The sequence below is a fragment of the Kryptolebias marmoratus genome, linkage group LG13, assembly GCF_001649575.2.
Source record: "Kryptolebias marmoratus isolate JLee-2015 linkage group LG13, ASM164957v2, whole genome shotgun sequence".
Lineage (NCBI taxonomy): Eukaryota > Metazoa > Chordata > Actinopteri > Cyprinodontiformes > Rivulidae > Kryptolebias > Kryptolebias marmoratus.
This window is the reverse complement of record NC_051442.1, coordinates 11,940,701-11,963,017: the sequence shown is the minus strand read 5'-3', so window position 1 is coordinate 11,963,017 and position 22,317 is coordinate 11,940,701. Positions and strand designations below refer to the sequence as shown.

The 22,317-nt window shown below is 37.9% G+C and overlaps 1 protein-coding gene across 3 annotated transcripts in view; it reads right to left on the bottom strand.

Moving 5' to 3' along the window:
* cadm2a (cell adhesion molecule 2a) overlaps nt 1-21,791 on the bottom strand; it is a 232,018-nt gene extending 210,227 nt beyond the window's left edge. For 2 of the 3 annotated variants that reach the window (XM_017418119.3, XM_017418120.3), the window contains exon 1: nt 21,256-21,791. In XM_017418119.3, the coding sequence (XP_017273608.1) occupies nt 21,256-21,316 (61 nt within the window). In that variant the 5' untranslated portion in view covers nt 21,317-21,791. The remainder of the gene's footprint in view (nt 1-21,255) is intronic. The other variant, XM_017418121.3, reaches the window with a different exon arrangement.
* Between the last annotated feature and the right edge of the window lie 526 nt (nt 21,792-22,317).

Here is a 22,317-nt window from a genome sequence, read left to right as displayed (position 1 = left end):
TGAAGCAGCAAAAAATTATATTTACACTTGACATATTTTCACTTACATATTTGATGATTAAAGGAGCAATTGAAATCCAAGCAAAAGATTAAACTGAAGCCTATCTATCTATCTATCTATCTATCTATCTATCTATCTATCTATCTATCTATCTATCTATCTATCTATCTATATATATATATATATATATATATATATATATATATATATATATATATATATATATATAAAACAAATTTAGCCATGCAAAATTATTGCACCCGCAAGTTTTAAACTTCAAGCTGTGTATGAATGTGTGTGAGAGTCGGGGCGTGCCTGTGTATGCTCACCCAAGTGTCCAGCTCTTGACTGAGCATTGATCGGCCAGGCTCCCTACAAAGCAGATGTGAGCAGACAACTAATAGCAGAGCTAGCCTCAATTAGCCCACTGACTGATGGGAAATGTGATTTCATTTAGTTGTCGCTACAAAGACTGTAAACAAGTCATGTTTCCCCTCCAGGAGACAGAGCAAAGGAAAACAGGCGTGGAGTGAGAGACAGAGAGAGAGAGCCCTGCGGCTGCTCGGTGGTTTTAATGTACAGCTGTGTGTCTCGTTTAAATTTGATCAAGTCTTTTTGAGTTTAACATCGTAAATTACATGTTTTTCATCCTAAATGCTAAATGAGGATAGATATATAGATAGATAGATAGATAGATAGATAGATAGATAGATAGATAGATAGATAGATAGATAGATAGATAGATAGATAGATAGATAGATAGATAGATAGTAAATCAAATGACTGTAGCTGTGCACAGCCCTAAATCATTTTGTATCCTTCTTCATTTAAAAGGGCAATTTCAAATCCTTTCAAGTGGAATTCTGGAGAAAGGTTATCAACAATTAGTATCTTATTTGTTGTAGCTAGCTTTTGGAATGACTTCAGTTTGGAGAAATACAGCTTAAATATGACTGGACTGATGGTCTAATCACTAGCCTGAGCTGGGTGAAGACCAAAGTGAATTGCTGCTGTTTTCCTATACCATTTTAAGTAAATTATATTCTATGAACTTTACATCACTGTCAATTTTGCATTACACTGGTATTTAGAGAGATGTCTCTTGTTATTTGCAAGTGCAAATAACGACAACAGTAGCTGGCTGTAGCCCTTCTAATGCAGTGTGGTACATCTGCCAGGGATATCATAATATTTGTGCCAGAATAATCAAGTAATGCAACCTGACAAAGATGTAAAGTTTGAACTTGTTCTACAACAAAAGCAACTGGTCTTGTTCCCACTTAAATCAGCCATTAGCTCATCAATCAGATCCAAATTAAAGTCAGTTTCTCCAAACTGAAATTGTTCAAAGAAGTGAGACACTAGTTGTTTGCAACCTCCCAAACAATCCCACTTCAAAAGATCTACTAACCATTTTACTATCCTTCTAATCATTAGTTTGATATTTTCATCAAAATATCTACACTTATTTATTTATTATTATTATTATTATTATTACCAATCTTTTACACTAATCAGCTAAAACATCACCTTTCTGTCTCATATTGTGTTGGTGCTCTGCATGCTGCCAAGTCAGTACTGACCCATAAGGACTTGACGAGAGGATCTCAGGGATGTCTTGTGGTATCTGGCATCAGCCTTTTGGCAGTGGATCTTGTGAGACATGTGTGTTGTGGTGTGAGGTTTCTGTGGATTGAGCTTGTTCTGCCACATTCTGCACAGATTTTATCGGGTTGAGATCTGGCAGGATGGGAGCCAAAGCCAATGCGCAGTGCTCTTTGGCCCATTCCTACAGTTGTTCCTGGGCTGTTTTCGCAATATGGGACATATTAAACATTAACATCTACCCAAGGTTTTTATATGTATTAAGAGTGATTTATTCACCATTGCTTACACAAATAATGGCAAATGTTTCCATCAATGTCTAAATCAAATGTAAACAATCTGTAATTTTATTCAGTGACACAGTGATTTTCATTTTGTTAAGCAGTCAATGACATCACCTATTATTTAACTACTCTGTTAAAGAATTATCCTCTGTTATAGTAATAAAGCGTTTTTTTTTCTTTACATTTTCATTAAATGCATGACATTTTGCAATTTAGTAATCTAGCAAAAAGCTAATTTACTTATAAGATAATACAATATTGATCCAACAGTGTGAGACAAGTGACTTGTGCCTGCCAGTTACTGCATACAGCTCTTTTGTAGTAGAACAATTTTGACCATGAATGAAAGCATTGGGTTACCCCAACACTGAAGTAAATAACATTAGCTAAAGTAGATGTATGCATATTTAGCTGTAGGTTTGCAAAATAATAGTAAAAATAAAATAGCCTATTTTTCTTGTTCATTAAAAAATTAGAACAAAGTGTGAATATCTGTAAATAAAGGTTGTGTAAATAGAGCCTATCTTATATGTTACAGCCCACAAAACAGATTTTAATGATGAGAACCCTTAACCCCCTACTAATCAAACTATTGTGTTTCTTTGGACAGGCTGAGGCTTTTATGTACTTCAGCTGCTTTAGTTACCAGTTTTACAGTTTAGAAGGACTTTATTTCTAACCCTCATATGACTTCTCATATATTTGTTCAACAGTGTCCTAATTTAGATGCCAAATGAAGAAATCTTGAATGAAGCACATAAACTGTCTTTCTACAAATGTATGTTTTTGTATGCAAGTGAACTTTAAATAATTAATTCCCATTTAGCAAGGCTTGCAGGGCACTTTCCTTTTCAGATCTAAATACAAAATTAAAATTGGTTTGAGATTTGGGCTTTGACTGTGCCATAACAACACCCTGATTCTTTTCTTTTCAGCCATTCTGTTGTAGAATTGCTGCTGTGCTTGCAAACACAGTTTTGTTGAATGACCTAATTTGATCCTAACATTTGACTCTTGCCAACTGTGGTGTTGTTGTGTTAATTTTAGTGACTTGAATGTACCCATGTTCTTTGGCGAGAAAAATAAGCCCAAATCATCAGCCCTTAACCACTGTGTTTAGCTGTTTGAATGAGGTGCAGATATGTTATGTTTGGCATTTGTAAAATTGTGCACTGTTGCAAAAAAAGAAAAAAACAAACAAAAAAAAAAACACTTCACTTTGGTCTTGATGTCCAAACAGCATTGTTCCTGAAGTCTTGTGGTTTGTTCAGATGCAGCTTGTTTTCAGATGCTGTTTTGTTTTCTTTTTAGAAAAGAAAAAAAAAAAACTTTGTCTTGACAAATCTTCCAAACACTGTGTTTGAAAGATTTGTGTATGGTAAGTATGAGTAAGTATGAGTAAGTATGGTGTGTTTGAAACACACCATACTTACTCTTTTTCTGACTGTACTATCTCAATCTTTAACGTTTAACATCCTGACCAAGGCCTTTAGTGTCTGAGAATCTGAGCAGACAACTAAAATCTTTTTTTCCACTTTAGAACAGACTTCAGATTATTTGAAAGTGGTCTTATAACCACCCCCAAACTGACAGACAGGAGCTATTTCTTTGCTAAGATCATTGATGATGTCTGTGAACCATAGGCTGGTGTGAACACACCTGAATGTTCCACTGCTGCAAACTGACAACACTTCTGTTTCTGTAGAGGTGCCGATGCTTGCAGATAAAACGCATTTGATTATCATCACCTAGCTTGTATGAACCCTCCTAATTTTTAAGGAAGTTGAAAGGCTGTACATAGTTTTTCCACACAGTTCCTAAAATAACATTGTGTTCAAGTTTTGTCTTATAATTGACTCCCTAAACTCCTGTCTTTTTCTTTGCTTTTCTGGGTTCAACATTTTTTCAAACCACCTCATATCTAATCATTTTAGTATCTAAAAGAAGCTTAACTCTACATATTTGTTGAATCTGAAAGTCATATTCACACTGCTTTCACCACCATTCTGTGTTGATTCCATTATGAAGATTTATATGCCACTTAAGTATATGCAAAATATAGAGAACCAGACACAGCAGTGCTTAGGTAGGACATTATCTGAGCCCTCTGGCAGATGTTGCATATTAACTGTCATTTAGATGCACATTGCCTTTTGTGCAGTTCAACGGCACTGAGATAAAGTTGGAGTCTCACTTAATCCAGAGACAGACACAGGGAAAGAGAGAGTAAAGGACACAGAGAATGAAACCAAAAGAACGTAACCTGCTAGCGTAACACTTTCATCACTTCAGCTTGGGTGCCTTCTGATGGAAATAGAGGACCGTATGTTGCACTCTGAAGAGAGGAAATTATATGCCATGGTCTATAAAACAAGCCCTTCATATATTTTCAGTATCAGAGACGGTTTCCTTTTGCCTTAGATCATTGTTCTGGGAATGTAGAACACTCGTTATTATGACATCATCTTTCTTTTTAGTCTTTTTTTCTTCTGCAGCAGATCAAGCTACATTAAGAATATGATTTCCTAGTTCCATTCACATAAATTGACCAGTAAGAAAAGGAAAAAAAATAGAAATGAAGGAGTATAATTTTCTGGCAACCTTTTAACACTCATCCTTGGCAATCTTTGCACTGATTTATATCCAACACTTTCAAGACTTGCTCTTAAATTATTTTTCTCAATGTCAAGGAAGCTATGCAGGCTAGTCACTAATAATATAGATCCTGTTTGATTTCCTATGAAGCTGGCTGTCATAAGGGAGTAAAACTTACAACTTAACCTCTCAGCTATTTTCTAATCCCTTCATATTTGAAGCATTATCTAGCCTTTACAAATGCATCAAAAAGCTAACACTTCTATTTGACTGATCAGACAGCAGAGATGAAACTAATAAGAGTGTATCAGAGACTCTCCAGTTTAAAAAAAAATCGCAAGAGCATCAAATTTAAAATAAAAAAGGACTTTATTTTCCAATTAATTTTACCGTTTCATTTCTAAATCCAAGTTTTTCACAGATATCAGCAAAACACAAGATTTGCTTCATACTCACTACTTTAGGCATGCTGCAGAGACATTTTATTGTCTGACAAGGACATCAGCGGAGCAGTCTCCAAACTTCACTGCCTCTTTAGTGTGTTCACAGGATCGACTTTGACATTGGTATGCAGTTTCCACTGCACTGCAAAACTCAGTGGTGCTTGTTAAAACACTTTTCATATCCATGCAAGGGCAATGAATGGTGTCTGACAAGAGTGCTTGTCTGCCAATTGGGGTATTTTTATGAAGGAAGCACCCTGGCGAGATGAAAGCCCCGAGTGACACTGGAGACTTAGGTGTTGGTGGTAAGAGAGAAAGGACGCATCCAGACAGCAAGGTGAGGGAGGAGTGGATGAGAGGGGAAGACGTTAAGAGGCAAATAGAGAAACGCTATGAGAAAGTAAGAAGTAATTAGGATTGCATACTCATTTTACTGTATTGTTGACTCTACTTTGGAGAAAAACATAACAGCCTCCACATTAAAGAAGTTTTTTGTTTTTTTTTTTTTTAGAAAAAAAATAGTAAAAATGTTGTCAACAAAATATTTCCTATGCTATATATTAAGGCTGCAAAAAATTATTAGTTATTCATAACACTCAGACAGATTTAGTTTGACCAGCCATGAGTGTGTGTGGTCGATCAAACTAGATATATCAGATTTTCACCTAGTCAAATTAATAATTAAAGATCTAAAATTAGCACCAAAAGTATGTGTTCAGAATAACTGCCAGCTACTACCACAGCAAACTGAGCTCTAGATCTGTTAAATTTACTGAACAGACAAGCAGAGTTAGCACCAATTGCTATTGGCAAAGTTTTAAACAAAGATCTCCTGTAATCAGGTTAAATTCAGAGCATGTGTGAGATTGAGTCTCACACCAAATTCTAGCTCAAAATCTGTAAAATTGCTTGAGTTATAGCTATTAGGTGTTTGAAGATTTTGCTTAGCTGAGTTATCCATCTCAAATGAAGTTGACTCTAAAAGTTAATCAATTATAGATTTACACCCAATGATTATTTTCTGGGAGTTTTATTAAAATCTGTCCTCTGGTTCATGAGCTATTTTGCTAACATTACATGCAAATGAACACACACCTGCACACATACAGACAGAGGCAAAAGCATTACTGCCTTTGCCTTTGGGGGCGGGCAGTAAACATCAGTGGTAGCATGATTCACATGTTGTTTGCCCTGTAGTTGTCCACTGTGAGTGAAGACGACAAAACATTGCAATTTCCCCTGACGTTTAGGTAAATCATGCATGAGAATAATCTATACACTTCACAACAACCCAACTTTCCTCCATGAAGCTCTGAATAAAACGCACCTGTGTTGCAGATTTAAACTTCTCAGATTAATAACTCCAATGCAAGACAATGGTAAAGCTCAAACAATGGAATTTTACAAACACAGCAAAATGGGAAATGAGCTGCAGCCTGATTTTCATCATGGCCTGTATGCGCAGCCAGCTGTGAAACAAATGCACTAGCACCATCTACAAGGTGCAACACCAGAAATAAATGAAATGGGGGGAGGGGGGGACACAGACGGACAGAAGCGTCTGCTCTCTTTACTAAAGAGATTAGGTGAAATATATCTCTTAAAATTAGTGATATGGACAGATGGGTCTGTAATGTGGCACAGTTTGGGAGTTTTGTTTAATACTTTGTGTTATATTAGGAAAATACAATTAAAGTGCTTTTTGCTGGGATGCATCATGCAGTACGATCACAAAGAAGTTTCAGGGAAAATAAAGGGGGAAAAAATACCAACCCCTTCTTTGCATCCACGTTTGTTTGCAAAAAAAACCCCAACATTAATTAGACCCTGCAAAGCATCATCTTTTTATTATTATCGCCCTCCACAAATGGGTAGAACTTGGTCAATTTCACAGATTTTGAGCTAGAATTTGATGTGGAAGTAGCTGAGAGTTATCCATAATACACACTCTGAGGACAATATTGTTGACATTTCACATAATGTTATTTTCAAAGTTGGATCAAAACAGCTACCTTGCTTTCATTTCTTAACATAAGATGATCTCAGACCAAAACTTTGGAATGAAGGGCGGAGGCCTAATGTGTTCCTTCAAGAAAAGCTAGGCCTTTAAATATTAATTTTAATATTATTATTATTATCTCTGTAATTGCATCTACCTGGCCTAAATTTTAAATGGTTCATTGTGCCTTTTTTATAATTGCAATTGTGTGGAAGTTTATGTGTTTGATGACCAGACTGGAGATGTGTCAAAGCTCATTTCCTGAAAATGTCATGCATGGCTGCTTTTCTTTGTTTGGCTCTGATTTTTTTTTCTTTCTTTCCCTCCTCACTGGGGAAAAACCTCAGTTTGCTGCCATCTATTCTGTTACCCCTACATTCCTTTAATTCTCTTATTCCCTCACCATCAACCCATTTATGACACGCAGACTCGCAGGGTGTTTTGCTGTAACCATCATCCCTGTCTCTTCCCATCTTATCACAGCAAGACTTTAAGAGAGCGGTGACACAGCAGTGGCCAGTAACATGTCATTCAGGATACTAAGCAAGCCACAGGCACAACATCCACTCACACTGCATCTCATAAACAACTCATCACCTTCCCCTGGTGCATGTCTGCTGTCTTTGTCTGTTTGTGTCTCCCTCCTACCTTTTGCTTCCCTGTTATCTCCTCAATCAAAGTGGTCTTGTCTGAATGACAAGTACCCACTAGATATAAAAAGAATTGCTTCTTCAAAGGATTTGTTCCAAATTACTCCTGAGTTACACGGTTGCAGAGTTAGAGAACAGAATCACCTGTGACCTTGACCTTTGACCTTGACATTTAACTACTAAAATTTTATAAGTTCTTACTTGTACCATGTTTGATGATTCATGAAAATTCCATGAAAATCAGTTTATAACTTTTTAAGTAATCTTGTGCACAGACAGACAAACTACCAAAAACATAATCTCCTTGGCGGAGGTAACTAAACTAAATAAATGCTACCAAATTTAAATGTAACTGTAGAGTTCTGTGACTACAAACTGCTTATAGTGATAAAATATATATGAAAAAAAATCTGGTTCAACGATTATATAGTTTAAAGGTCATCTCAAACAAGCTGTTTTATGATCAGCTGTTGTAAGGAACTACTAGACATGGCTTGTTTGCTTATGGACTCACTTTTTAATAAGGTTAGGATTAGGGTGACCAGTGCATTAAGGCAAGGGCTTAGGATCAGCGCTGAGTCCTGAACAGTAGGATACCATTTACCACCTCAAAGCAACTCTGTTTAACACCGTCTCTTATTACCTCTCTGCCGTGAGATTTTAGTTCAATCTTGTTCTTTGATAGTTCATGTCTGCAGCTCTGTGAGTGCATGTGTTGGTGTATATGTGTGGGCATGTGCAGAGAAGCGGACACTGAAAGGTAATCACTGGCAAGAGGATTTTGTGTCATCTGTTACGATTTAATATTTGCTATAGTTGAGTTTCTATTCATCATTTTTTTTGTCCCTTCTCTTACACTATCCATCTCAGCCACAGAGTAGCATGATAATGTTGCTCTGAGAGTGCTTCTCAGAGGATTAGCAGAGATTAGCATTAGCTGGTCCATTTCAGCTGCATACACATGCAGCACCATTTGCATGCTGGCAAATGCCTGTTGGGAAATGTAGCCACTGTAGAAATTTAATATGTGAGACGAGAAAGGGGTGAGAAAGGCAAATGTAGCTACAAAATTTCTGTAAGAGAAATTCTCAGAACTTCTATGTTGTCTTAAAATAACAAACAAATTAACTTTTTTTAGATAAATGTTACTAACAAAACATGACTTCTGTGAGTCATAGATCTAATTGGCTGTTTTGACAGTGTTTCACTTGGATATAAAATACTAGATGATATAAGACTTACAAGAAGCAATTACACAAACTCATTTGAACTACATTTTTGAGAAACTCTCCAATGCTGTTATTGAATTGATGCAGTGATGACAGAAAGTGAACAGACTGAATCTAGTTTTTAATTTTTAGCATAGCATTTTGATACCAAACACAGTCTCAGTGGGAAAGATATTCTTGGTTTTTTTTTTTTTCTAAAGTAACCAAATTATTTAAATTAAGCCAGACTGGATGGAAAGCATTGCCACTAAATTCAATTGCAGTGCAGCAATTTTGTGTTGTACTTCATGTATAATGAGAATAAAGCCACTTATTAGTTCGGTCCTGCATTTGTTGGTTCATATTCAGATAAAATATGTTGCCAAATTTGTTTCATCATATCAGACATTAGTTTTTCAATGGTCTGAAAGTCATGTAGCACCCTGGAAAATTTACACAAGTTCCTATGTGGTTGTGTGCACCTCTAATGGTTGGCCTGCTAAAATCTTTTCCTTTCTCTTCAAAGAAGTGCTGGATTACATTCATAAAGAATATTGGCCTATTGGTTACCTGTCTGAATAAGGTCCTTGGTTTCTAATAAATCAGCCAGATCAAGGAAGCTTGTTGGCGTTTCCAACCCTTTGTATATTTTAGAATGATAGCTTCTGGGCACTTTCATTGCTGAAAAAGAAAGATTCTTTCATCTTCTCAAATAACTTCAAACATTCCTTCGCATACAGTATCTTTTGACCTTGTGGCTTGGTTTTTACCCCGACACAGACCATCAACTGTCAGACCAGTAATAGACTTTACTAGTTATGTCTAAAGAATTCCGTTACGCATCAGTGGACTTCAGTCAAGTTAGGGACTTAACCATTTCAAGGACCACTGACAGAACTAAGATTCACCAGCACACAATTGTAAATGCCACAGTAAAGGGTCTCAGTACTTTTATAAATAAAACAATTCTGTCTTACATTGTTAAGGAATGAACAAAAGACCCCAAATACCTACAGTTGTGAAGTATTCTGGGTACTGATCAATCAATTTTAAGATAAAAGCAAAACATAACAGTACAAGTAAAAGTCTGAAGGGTCAGAAACTCTCTGTTTGTGTTGTGAAATGTCATGAAAGCTAAGAATAAATCACTACTGCCAAAACATACAGTCAAGGTTAGAGCTGAAATCCAATCCATCAAACTAATCCAACAAAGTTCACTTCCCAGGTGGGCAAAAAATTAACATTTAAAATTGTAAACTGCCCTTATGGTAACACTCCGAATAACAATGTTGAAGCTATGCAAGCATAACTTTGTTTGCTGTTTATGAGAATAGGCTTTAAACACTGTAGGAATTCTTTTAAAATATTAAGAATGTGTATTACAATAATTTGAACCTTTGGCATTACTGACAAATTGTATGTAATTGACTGAGAATCTTTACTCATGTCAACCAGTCAAAGCTGTAGAGGAGACCGATGGACACCGTGTGGCAAACACTAATGAGCAAGATAAAGAAGAAATTGAGTTTACTGTGTTTGCCATTTTTAATGATAAGAAATGAGTTGAGAAAGGAGGAGAGTGCAATGAAAGGCTAACAATTCTGCTTTCCCCCACCCCCCATCCCCCCAAAAAATGTATCTGCTGTGTGTCAAACTTGTTTTCTACTTGTTTTACCACAGCACAATGCTTGCTGTACTCAAGCAGAGCAAAGCAAGAAAAAAGCAAATAGCTTTAAGATAGGCACTGAAATTACCAGTAATTGGAGACCATTTAAAAACATAATAACTCTGTTTCCTCAGCAGGAGATTTGGGACTGGGGAATCTTTTTGATTAGAACTGGAGATGAGTTAGCCATAAAACTACTGAGCCAAGCCTTCACCAGATATACACAGTATGTGTGTTTTCGGCTTGTGTTAAATCCTTCTTCCAGACTGCAAAAATTATTAATTCTGAATGAGGCTGGATTATTAGGACCCATTGTTGGTTCAATAGGGACCCGATGAAAATATCTTATCATACTAATTTCCTCGTGAAGCCACGGGAACAAGCCAACAGGCTTGTAAAATTTCAGAGTGCCAATGCTAACACCAACTTACAAAAAAATCCAAATGAAGCATGAAAGTATGTATTAAAATCCAGCTGGAAACATGCCACGGCATCTGTAACAAAGACGTGCATGCAGTGGCAAATTGTCACCGTTCCACTGGGTAGCAATAGTGGAAGTAAGCTTAGGGGTGTGTGCCACTTAGGATGGGGGGAAAAATGTGGTGTAGCATATAATGGATTTGCAATGTGGCAAACAGAGACAGATGGTGAAGGGAGATATGTGTTTGTGTGCTCTGCGTGTTTGCTAGATTGGCCACACACACACACGCACACATACACACTGTATGGAGAAGAAATCCCTTAGGCGCATTTATGTATACTGCCACTCGTTCACCCAAGCCAAGGGTCTCACTTCATTTGGTTTTTAACTGTTAAAAATGGTCTCACTTGACTCCATCTTCCCTTCCCCTCTACAAGAGGCCTAGAGCCATCTCTGTACACAGAGAGGCCAGACTCCAAACAAAGAATCAATGTAGGTTTTATTTTATTTTATTTATTTATTTATTGCATGATGATATAAAAGCATAATGGAAAATATAATACTATGAGCGAGCCGAGCTACAAAGAACAAAAAAAAAAACAAGCAAGTTAAGAAACAGAAATGATAAGGACACCGTCACTTACACAAACGATATATGTGTGCCAGCTAATGCCTCGTTTTACACTGAATGCTTGCTTTTGCTAACTTTTGCATAACCAGTGGCTTTACATGCATTCCGCATTTTTTAATACTAGAACCACTAAGGGATAATTTTTCAATTCACTTTCACTCTCCTAAGTTAAACCCCCCTTGTCTCACTTTTCATAACTTTTTTTCCCCTTAAAATATGTCTCTTTATAACCTTTTTCATAGCAGGATGTCTGTGATATAAAAAAGAATTATAATAACTTATGACTAGAACCACAGAAGGAGTCATTTTTACGCCTCATTGAAAGGGTGCAACATGCTGCCTGCAAGCCTGCTGCATCAACTAACAAACTAAACAAAATAAAAAGCTTAGTTTATTGACTTGGTAATAGATATGTCTAATAAATTATTTTATATTCATATTTCACCTGTTTGATATTCATAAGAGTATTCTGATACGTAGGTTAAACAGCTTCACAAAAAAACAAAAACAAATGAATGGCCTAATACAGATAAATGTCAGAGAGAAAAAAATCTCCAATTAACAAGTGTTCTAATAAAATGACAGGTCATATCAGTCAGTTGCTGGTAAGACAAATGAGTGTAAAAGAATGATTGCATAAGTAGTTTTGGCAGCATTCCACAGCATGAGCATACAAGATTTAGTTTGGGGAGAAAAAAGCAGTTGAACGTGGAGCAATCTGAAAAGCATGCCACCATGAATCAATATTAGACTGCAACAAGACTAAAACATCCTTGACAAGACGCCGGGAAGACATTCCAACAGAGCTGTGACCTGAAGATGGCCTGTTGCGATCTTCACCGTCAGATGTCTCGCACCAAATGTGTGGGTCCGATACTGGAACATTGATATCTTTATAGACTGCATTTCATTTTTGAGATTTGCAGATAGTTACGCCGTGGACACAAAATGGTCCCAAAATCTAACATTACATTTCATTGGAATTAAATGCAAAAAAATATAAAGAAGTAAAACACCAGGAAGTAGACAAAATGCAGCAGGTCCTGTATGTAAATATGTTAAACAGACTACTGCATGTTTTGTATCTGTGTGTGTTTTGTTATCCATTAGATCAGCAATATTCAACAATCTATAGTCACATTTCTTCTAATTTGTTCTGCTTGGTGTTCTTCAGTCTGTGATAAAACAGACTCAATGAACAAAAACTGACAGAAAAACATATGGCATCAATGATTTATTTTCTCTAAATACTCTTGTATAATGACTTAATCAAAAAAGTTTGTTAGCTGTTGTTTTAACTGTGAATGTCGTAAGCTGTCGAGAAGTTCATTAGCATATACAGTCCTGAAACAAGTTTGATTCTAAACTGCTGAAAAGAAAGTAATTACAGGTATTTTTTTAAATGCCATTTTTGTCATTCTTGTGGCGGCACGAACAGGCGGTAAAAAAGATCCCCTCTGCCAGTTCTAGAGGGTGCTGACATGTTAGCGGTTCCAGTGTTCAAATGCATATGAGCTCACAGTGTCAAGTCTACAAACACATTTCGCACACTTAAAAGTAATCGCTGAGCTGCAGTTCTTAGATATAATGTGGTCCCTTTAGTTTCGCACAGACAGAAACTAATGCACGCGCTCGCACGCAGACTTACTAAGTTATTGCAGTCCTCAATTTTCTTCCATCTAAAGCTCTGAAATGAGACAGAGGTAGAAGCTATTTGATGTGTGTTGTGGACCCACTGCGGCGAACGGAGCAATTACGTTTGAATCCAAGACAACATCAGCAGATTTGAAAGGCATAATTTTACCACATCAGTTGTGTTTAGAAATGGTGGTCATGAAAAAGAGCGTCTAATAGCTTTCAAAGACCAAATTAAGATGTGCAAGTGGGGGGTGGAGGTGGGGGAGGGGGGCTCCAGCTGATGATTAGACAAGGGACAAGGAAGTGACTTCTGGCAATATTATAAAAGGAAAAAAAAGGAACACACACATACACAACTGAGTGCACACAGAACTGCAACCACACACAGAGTCAATTAAGAAGAACATGTGTCTTTGGGGAATTATATTTCAATTAGCTTTAGCTTTCCTTTGAGACCATAATGCTAAAGCATGTGCATACTTGTGTATTTGTGAATGCAATAAATCTTCTTTTTCAATTAGTGTAATGCCATAACTCAGTTTTGTTACTGTATAAGTGCAACTTTAGGAGTTAAGCGTTAAATCAGTGGTTTAGACTTGATATAAATGAGGCATAACTTTGAAATTAAGAAAAAAATAAATGAGCTGCACGGCTTTAGAACATGTAGATGCATTTTTAAAGCTGATTTAAGGCAATGACATGAGAACACGTATGAGTTTCATTTAAAAATGTGTGATTTTTTTTTTTTATTGAACAAAATTAAACTTGTTCTTTGGGGGTACATTCATAACAACCTTAGTGACCCTGAATATATAACTGATGACTGTGGGAGCAGCTAGAGCATTCTCTGTGGGCCCTGGTTTAATTTCTGTTTTTAAACTGAATGAACAAGAAAAGGGCAATATTCAGGAAGCTCGCCTAGGACCTTCAATTCGAGTTTTTCCTCTCCTTTTCCTTTTCTCTACCTTCAATCTGTTCACCAACAACAGTACAGACTCTTTCCGTCAAGCCTTATTTTAAAAGAAAAAGTATGTTTGAGTGTAGAGTGTGTAGAGTAAAAAATACACATCTTGATCTAGGTCAACAAAACATCCAAAACAAAGACAATAAAACAAAAGATTTATCTGTTTTCATCCACGTACTTTGGCAAGTGTATTCATCTGACCGTGTATGTTTTTGTTGAACACATACAATATGGCTCCGCACACAGGACTGCCTGTGTACATAACATGGACCCACTTTCCTTTCTATGAATTAATTTCTGTCGTGAACGTACACAGAGTCCCCAAACAATAACAGAGCGGGGACTAAGGACAAGAGTAGACTGAGTCACTGCTGTCCATATCTTTATTTCTTTTGAAGAAAATGATTAAACATGTACTACCAAGTCTCTGAACTCCAGCCTTAGGGAGTTATATAAAAAGAAGGCTTCAGATGAAAAAGCACATGACATAAGAACTTTATCTCGGCAAGAGGTTGCTGGGAGAAGGAACCTGAAAAGTACATTAGCATTAATTGATACTGAATCCAATAAGCTTTCTCTAATTGACTTTTTTTTTACATATAAGTGTACACATGTGAGTCAGAAATAAGCTGAATGTCTACTTGTTATTTTTTTCCCCATGATTTCTGTCTATCTTTCTTCCGTTCAAGCATTCCTTTGCCTTTCTGTGTTAAAGGATTACAGCATGCAGTGTATGGAGAGTTTTAATCCAAAACCTTGATTGTGTTTGTGTCTCTTTCTTTAAGAGTGTTTGAGATTAGTGACACATGGCTTGTCAAAGACTGGAGTTTTAGATTAGCCACTCTTTAATCCTTTTGGAATTCAATGCAAATACAGACATCACATATGCATGTATGCATACAGACACACACATACTTGCACACAACATAAATAAGTCTGAGCACCCTTGGTCAAAATTAGTTAACTGTACAAATTTAGGTGAGTAGAAATTAAGATATTGAGGATGCATACAGTTAAAAATAAAAACAACCACAAGTATTTTTTTGTCCAGGTTTTTAAAAGAAAACAGTAAAGGGTCACCATATACCGCAAATGTTTTGATATTATAAGAAATACTTCAGATCTAAAATAAATTACACTAAACTCTCAGACCATAATGACCTTGTAAGAGCTGTGATTTGTTCATAATCCTAATTAAGACAGGCCAGATAATATAAATTCTCCTTGCATAACCTCAAACATTAATACAATAATTAGCAACCATGGGATCTTTTTTTTAAAACCTGTACTAAAAAATTTAAATAAATAAATAAAATACACGTAGCATTAGAAGGCAATTAAAAGTAGGAAAACATTTCAGGTAGCTGTTTTGTTAAGTTATTTAATTAAAAATTGTCAAATTAAGGTGTTAAAAAAACACTCAAACAAAGCAGAACTGCTTGAAAGATAAAACCCCCCTTTTATTATTTTTTATTTATTTATTTATTTGTCCTATTATACAAAAAAACATTTTAACTAAAAACTAAATACTTCAAGAAGATTTAGTACCTTTGCATTTTGGTGTTTTGTTTTACTAGAACGCAACAAATGTACAAATCGGTCTTCCTAGAAAGTAAAGGTCATCAACGAAAATATTTGTTGCGCCTGTATGCTGAACCTGTGAGCTCGGTAAGTTTAACATTTAGGCAAGTTTAAGGCAAACTGGAAACCTTTTGAAATTTATAAAAGTCATCAAGAATGAAAAGAAAGGTGTGTCTAGTGTAAAAATTTTAAAAACGTCTTTATCCTGTTTTGAGCTTCTGCATTGGAGCCAACGTCACAGGAAAATAGATCAGTAGCACATGGGGGAAAATGTAACATTTTCATCAACACCAACATATCACAACTGTTTGTTTTTTCTCTTCAAGGTGATTTTCGCACTAAACTACCTGAATAACTCCTATTTGAGAAAAATAAAAATAATGGTTAGGGCTTTCATTCTTTACCATCAGTTTTGACATCTCACATGCCCACACAACCACTTAAGATCAAATTTTCTTTAAACATAACAAAAACTGTAATTATTGGTTATACATTTAAAGTAATATCCCCTGAATGAACTCGTAATTTATAGGCTACTGCTGTAAACATCAAATAAAATATGGAAATAAGACTCTAAGACAGATGCAAGTAAGATGGTCCAAGAATAATACAGAACTAATAGTCATTTATCCATTCTCACTTGTTCCACTTCAGGGTCACAAGGAGATAGTGCCAATCTCCAGTCAAGGAGCGAGAGGCCAGGTATAACTTAGACAGGTCACCAGTCCATCACAGGACCAGTCTTTCACTCCCAAATCCCCTAAAACATAACTCTACTGGATACACAAAGCATTTATAAGCTTTGTTACTTGGATGCACCAAACAATGATCACAACTAACATTCAGAAATTGTTTTGGACCATTTTCCTTCTGCGACTTTAAAATATTCAAAGAGAAATACGAGTTTTGATCAACAGTTTGGACATGTTCCATCTCTAGGGTCTTGTAATTCAGAAATCAGTGCATCTTTTGTTCTTACTGACGAAAGAAATTTTTGTCAAAACATTTGCATTAAACCATATGTTCTGACACTGGACTCAAACAAAAATTTCCTCCTACACTGAGCAAACTGCCAAAAATTGTTATAATCAAAGCAAGCTGTAAAAACATCTCACATTGATAGATAGCTACATGAAGGGGGGGGGAGTGCCATCAGCTGTTATGTTAGTTGAGCTTGCACACTACTTTCACCTGCTGGGAGGTCTACTTAAGGTGAAAACTTGCTGTCTGTTGATGACACCGATGCAGCAGAATCCACCTGTGGGCTTATGTTCTCATCGTACTCTATGGGAGGCAGCATTTGATCTCTCCCCTTTGCTCTGGGCTGATTCTAAACAACATGTTGCCTTAAAGATACGAAACACAGACTTGATTCCAAAATGAGAAAAAAAAAATATCTACATTTATTTTACATGAATTCTCTGCAAAGAGAAATGTGGTTGATATGATCTGTGATTGTAACTAGTGGGAAGCCATTAGCTCAGAGTACCAACAGCCTATGGTTCTTTTATAAGATGCCACCTGGGTTCAAATAACACTGTGTTCTCAAATTTAGGTTTGACAGAATAATTCTAGATGTTTTACTTATTTGTACACCTAAAATATGCAACTGTTCAAAAGCTTGTTGTCACACAACCTTATCCTATAAAGAGTTATATATATATATATATATATATATATATATATATATATATATATATTTATATTTTTTCTCATTCAGGAGCTGCGAGGATTGGTACAGCCCTGTAGCTCAACATTTTTTAAAAAGAATAACTGCTTTAAAGCTGAGGTGATACGTGCGTGCTCCCGCACAATAGTAAAAGCTGAAAACCTTGAAGTTGTATATGAAACATCAGCCACCGACACACCGCAGGGTCATGTTTTCAGCTGGTATGTCAGTTCGCTCGGGAAGGCAAGGCGACTCTTGCTTTATCTGTAGATACCGAAGCACATTCAGTCATTTAAACATGGAATTCACATTTGTTTTCTCAGGTTTTTTATTATGAAAAACAGAAAAAACTTGCATGTTTGATGCTCTAAAGGGAATATTTGTATGGTATAACTTCAACCTATCTAAAGAAAAAAAATTTTAAAATGATGGTTTGCAGTCTAAACTTACTCACTGAGGCTCCTCAGTTCTTCAGGCTCAGAAATGGCCAGGACATTTCCACAAGCTGGTTTGGTCATTTAATTCCTGTCCAGTAAGCTGCTGCAACCAAACAATGTCAGAGTCTCTATCTTTAACTTGTCGTAACCGTGCATTTTGAAGCAAAACCTGCTTAAATTCGCTGTTTTGCTCGAGCAAAAAACAGCATCACTGCACTTGTTTCCAGAGTCATTTTGGAGAAGCACATTTCTGCTCTGCCATGAAGAGCTTGTAAGCTTTGAATCCCACCACATTCCCCTCCAGCTTCCTCCTCCTTTCTGTTTTAACTTTTTTAACACCTGGACTAACAAAAGACTGGCTTTGATCATGGGAAATCCCTTGGCTGGGCTGCAGTGAACCCACAGTAGAGCTCCGTGTGTATGTGTGCATGCTTTTGAATGTCTGTGCACATCAAGCCAGTTGATTCTCGGTTGCTGAAGTTTCGTGGTGAGGGTATGAGGTGCTGTGTGCCTCACATGTGCGATGTGAAAATGAGCACACTCGCAGACGCAGACAGAGGAGGGAGGGAAATCGCAAGTAAGCAAAAGAAAGAGGGAACATCTTGTTTTCCCCATGTAATCAGTGGCTCCGCAAACACACACACACACACACACACACACACACACACACAAGGCCGCTTGTTATCAGTAGCTTTCCCACGCTGCTGTGGTACAAAGCTCCACACCAGGATGGGAGGATGAAGCAAGGGAGGAATGGACAGAAGTACAGAGGGATGGAGGGTCAGCCTTCAGCAGCTTAGTCTCACTGCGGGGATAAACACATCCCTCGGCGGGAGTTTGTATTTAGGCTCGCAAGATCAGAGTTCAGAACAGACCGACTGCCAAGCAGGCAAGGCGACAGGAAACAGACACAGCAGCGGCGATAAACAACCATCCATTGAGCAAACAGCAACCGGCGCACATCTTACACACAAACACACTTTATTCGAGGAGATTGTACATTCCTCCTCCACACCTCTGCTCCCACATTACTCTCATATCAACTCCTCTATTCTAGCACATCTCCCTGCTTCTGTGTCGCTCCCTGCCTCCGCCGCCCCTCGCCTACTGCTCAGCCCTGGGCTCTTACGTAAAAGGCCCATTTGCATAACAGGCTGTTTTCTCTGGTCTACAGCATGGGCACATGAGACACGCCAGATAATATGTTAACAACTCGTGCTGTTGGTAAACAACGACCTCCATCACAACGCCTCACATTCACACTATATGTTGTGCAGGTCTAGTCTGCGACAGAGATTTAGTGTCTTTGGAGCTCTGGATGCCAGCTGGCTCGAGGCCAGAGGGCCTGAAACAGCTGTCATTTACTGGAGCGCGAGGATAGACCACATCTTTTCCTTGACAGACCTCATTCGGAAGGAGGCTGACCTGCCTGCTGTGTGGAACCTATGCAATAATAGGTCTCAAGCCAACAGATGACTGTTCAAATCAGGCAGCCTGGTATTATCCTCTTCAGGGTTAAGACAAGAGGGAAAGAGGTTTGTGTGATTGTGTGTTGTTTCGCAGGCTGCTTAGGCCTCTTCAAACATAAGCTATACAAACAGAGCACACGTTTGCAGGAACGTACGTACACGAGCATACACCGTCATACATGCACGTGCACACTCATCACAAGCGTGTTGTCCTTAAGAGAATAAAGAGGGGAAAAAAAAGACTGTGGAACATCAATAAATTGTGCAGTGGAAGCTGTCAGATACACCCTAAGACACCTCATTACATACCAATTCATTAAGTCAAGAATGGCCTTAATCATGTCTGGTTATTAAGGAAGGACTGCTCTTTGTCTCATATGTGCACACACACACCCACATACACACATACAGCACACTTCAAAGGGGGGCAACAACAAACGATCGACGGAATCAAGCATGAATGATCTCTCATCTGGGGTTTTGTTTTTGCCCGTGTGCAGAACGGTGGTTAAAGTCAAGATGATGCTAGTTTTGCCTTTCATGGTACTGAAGTTGTCACCCGACACCTTAAATACTTAATCTTGATATTATTTGGCAGCAGAGTGGACTAAATCAGATTGAACCAATCCTGAAACTCAAAAGGCTGCATTTCCTCTTTAACGTCTCACATACATTTTGTTAATAAGCATTAGGACATTTCTTTGGCTGGCTCACAACTTGAATGTCATCCAGCACAAAAAAAATAAAGCGTTTTCAGACATTATAGTATAAATATCTTAAACCTGTATGGTAGGTTTTCTTGTCGCCCTAATGAAATACTTGCATTCTGCAAATCCATATTTTGTAGAGCAAAAACATGCCTTTATTTGAAAATATCATGTCTTTTTTAATCAGGATGTGAAAAAAATAAAACATTTAAAGATAATAAAAATGGTATTGGCACTCTTTCAGCATGATACTTTATTCATCTATTTACATTTTATTTTAAAGCATGCCAATGAAACACACTGAGCCATTTTACAAACAGTTAATAAGTTAATTGTGCAGCTCAACAACAGTGACCTTGTCCCCTATGTTCCACGCCCTAACCCTCTTCTCCTCCCTCCCTCCCTCCCTCCTGTTTACAATTGGATCACCTGCCATCTAAATGTTGCCAGTTTTTCATAATAGGACTGATCAAAAACAACTAGTTCAGAATGGCATTCCAAGCGTATCCCTTTCAGTTCCATTTGATCTTTATGCACTTAAACAGAAACATCATGGTTATTAAGAAGCATAGCCCTATATGAGGATTAATCTGAGGACATATAATGCCTAAAAACAAACTTTTGAGAATTTGTTATTTAATTGAGAACCATATTTTGGGTCTGTTTTGAGATGGGAAAAATAAGATGAGGGGGGGGGGGGAATGTTTTTTTTGTGTCTATTGGTTTCCACCTGAATCCACAACTCGAAACAGTTCAGCGCGTAAAACGCTTTCAGTGACTTCAGGGCTCATCCAAGTGCAGCACCAAGTCATCAACAGCCGCGGGCTCGGCGCTTTCATTCTGAGGTGTGTCTGTTTGCGCACAGGACATAACAAGATACCGCGCGACGTGCCCGGATCAACTCCAAGTCAGCGCGTTCGGTTCTCGATACATTCAGACCCAAGAGAGAGAGAGAGAGAGAGAGAGAGAGAGACCCCGGATCGAAACAGGACGAGCCCTGTCCTCTGGCTGTGGCACATCACGCACGTCTGCACACACATTAAGGGGGGACACATACGCTACTCATGTGCGTCTCATTCAATAAATAAATAAATAACCCTCGCGTGCGTAATGCGCCTGCACGTGTGTGTGTGTATGACTACGAGAGAAAAAAGCTTATCATTTCGGTGCCAGTAAAGGACCCGCGGGTGACCGTGCGTTTTGCCCCCTCTCTCATCCTGCCCCGCAGTTGGTATGGAACATGCGCGCGCGCACACACACACGCACGCACCACTCATTCTGAGCTCACCTTTCAGAAGAATCCCGTAAACAGTGTAGAGGGTGAAAATCAAATTACTCTTCAGCTTCATCCTGCTGTCTTCTCTCGCTTTGCCTCCGTCCTCTGCGTTATTTTCTCCTCTCCGTCTCCACTCTCTGGACTCCTGACCGAACCGAACCGGACCCCCCTTTTCTTATTATTTTAGCTATCCAGGTGAACCTGCCTGGGGGGCGGAGAGTCAGTGCGTCTTTTGTGCGTCTCTGGGGAAACGGGGGTTAAACACAAAACGACTTCACGCCACGCAGACTGTTTGTAAAGGTAAAAAAATAGAGAAATATTCTTGCTCCTCAGAAACAATGATCTGGATGCTGCCAGGAATGCAGCTCCAGGAGGACACGCTCAGTTTGTGGAACTCTGGGAAAATTAAAAAAAAAATAAAAGAAAGAAGAAGAAGAATATCAAACAGCCTTAGAGAGTGAGCCGCGTGCTCTTCTGGTAAATGGATAAACGCTGTCCTTCCCGTGCGCCTGCCTGCACTGCTCCTGGTCTGCTGTGGCGCACCGTCCACAGCGCAGGGAGCAGGAGTGGATTGTTTGAGTCCCGCCCACACAGTTTGAGTGACGTGAACAACGAGCCACTCACGGGCGAGATTGAACGGAGGGGCTGGAGGTTTTCAATTGTGACACGCTGTAAAAAATATCAATTTCAACTATTTTTTTAAACTAATTTATATATATACATACACATATGTACAAACACGCACGCAGACACCCCCCCCCCCTTAACCAAACAACTACATCAGATTAAATCTGCTAATTAGTACACACACACACATCACATACATATATAGACATACACACACACACACACACACACATATATATATATAGTATACGTGTGTTGTTCATAATAAGCACAAAAATACATATCAGCAGTTGCTCAATTCATAAAATCTGAAAATTTGAAAGGAATGAAATTGATTTTCAAGAAAGGCAAGTCTTATGTACAATTTTTCAGCTTCACTGCATCAAAATGAAAGGAATATTCCTGTTTTTTATAAACACGTGCTGAAACTGAGAAAGGGAATAAGTT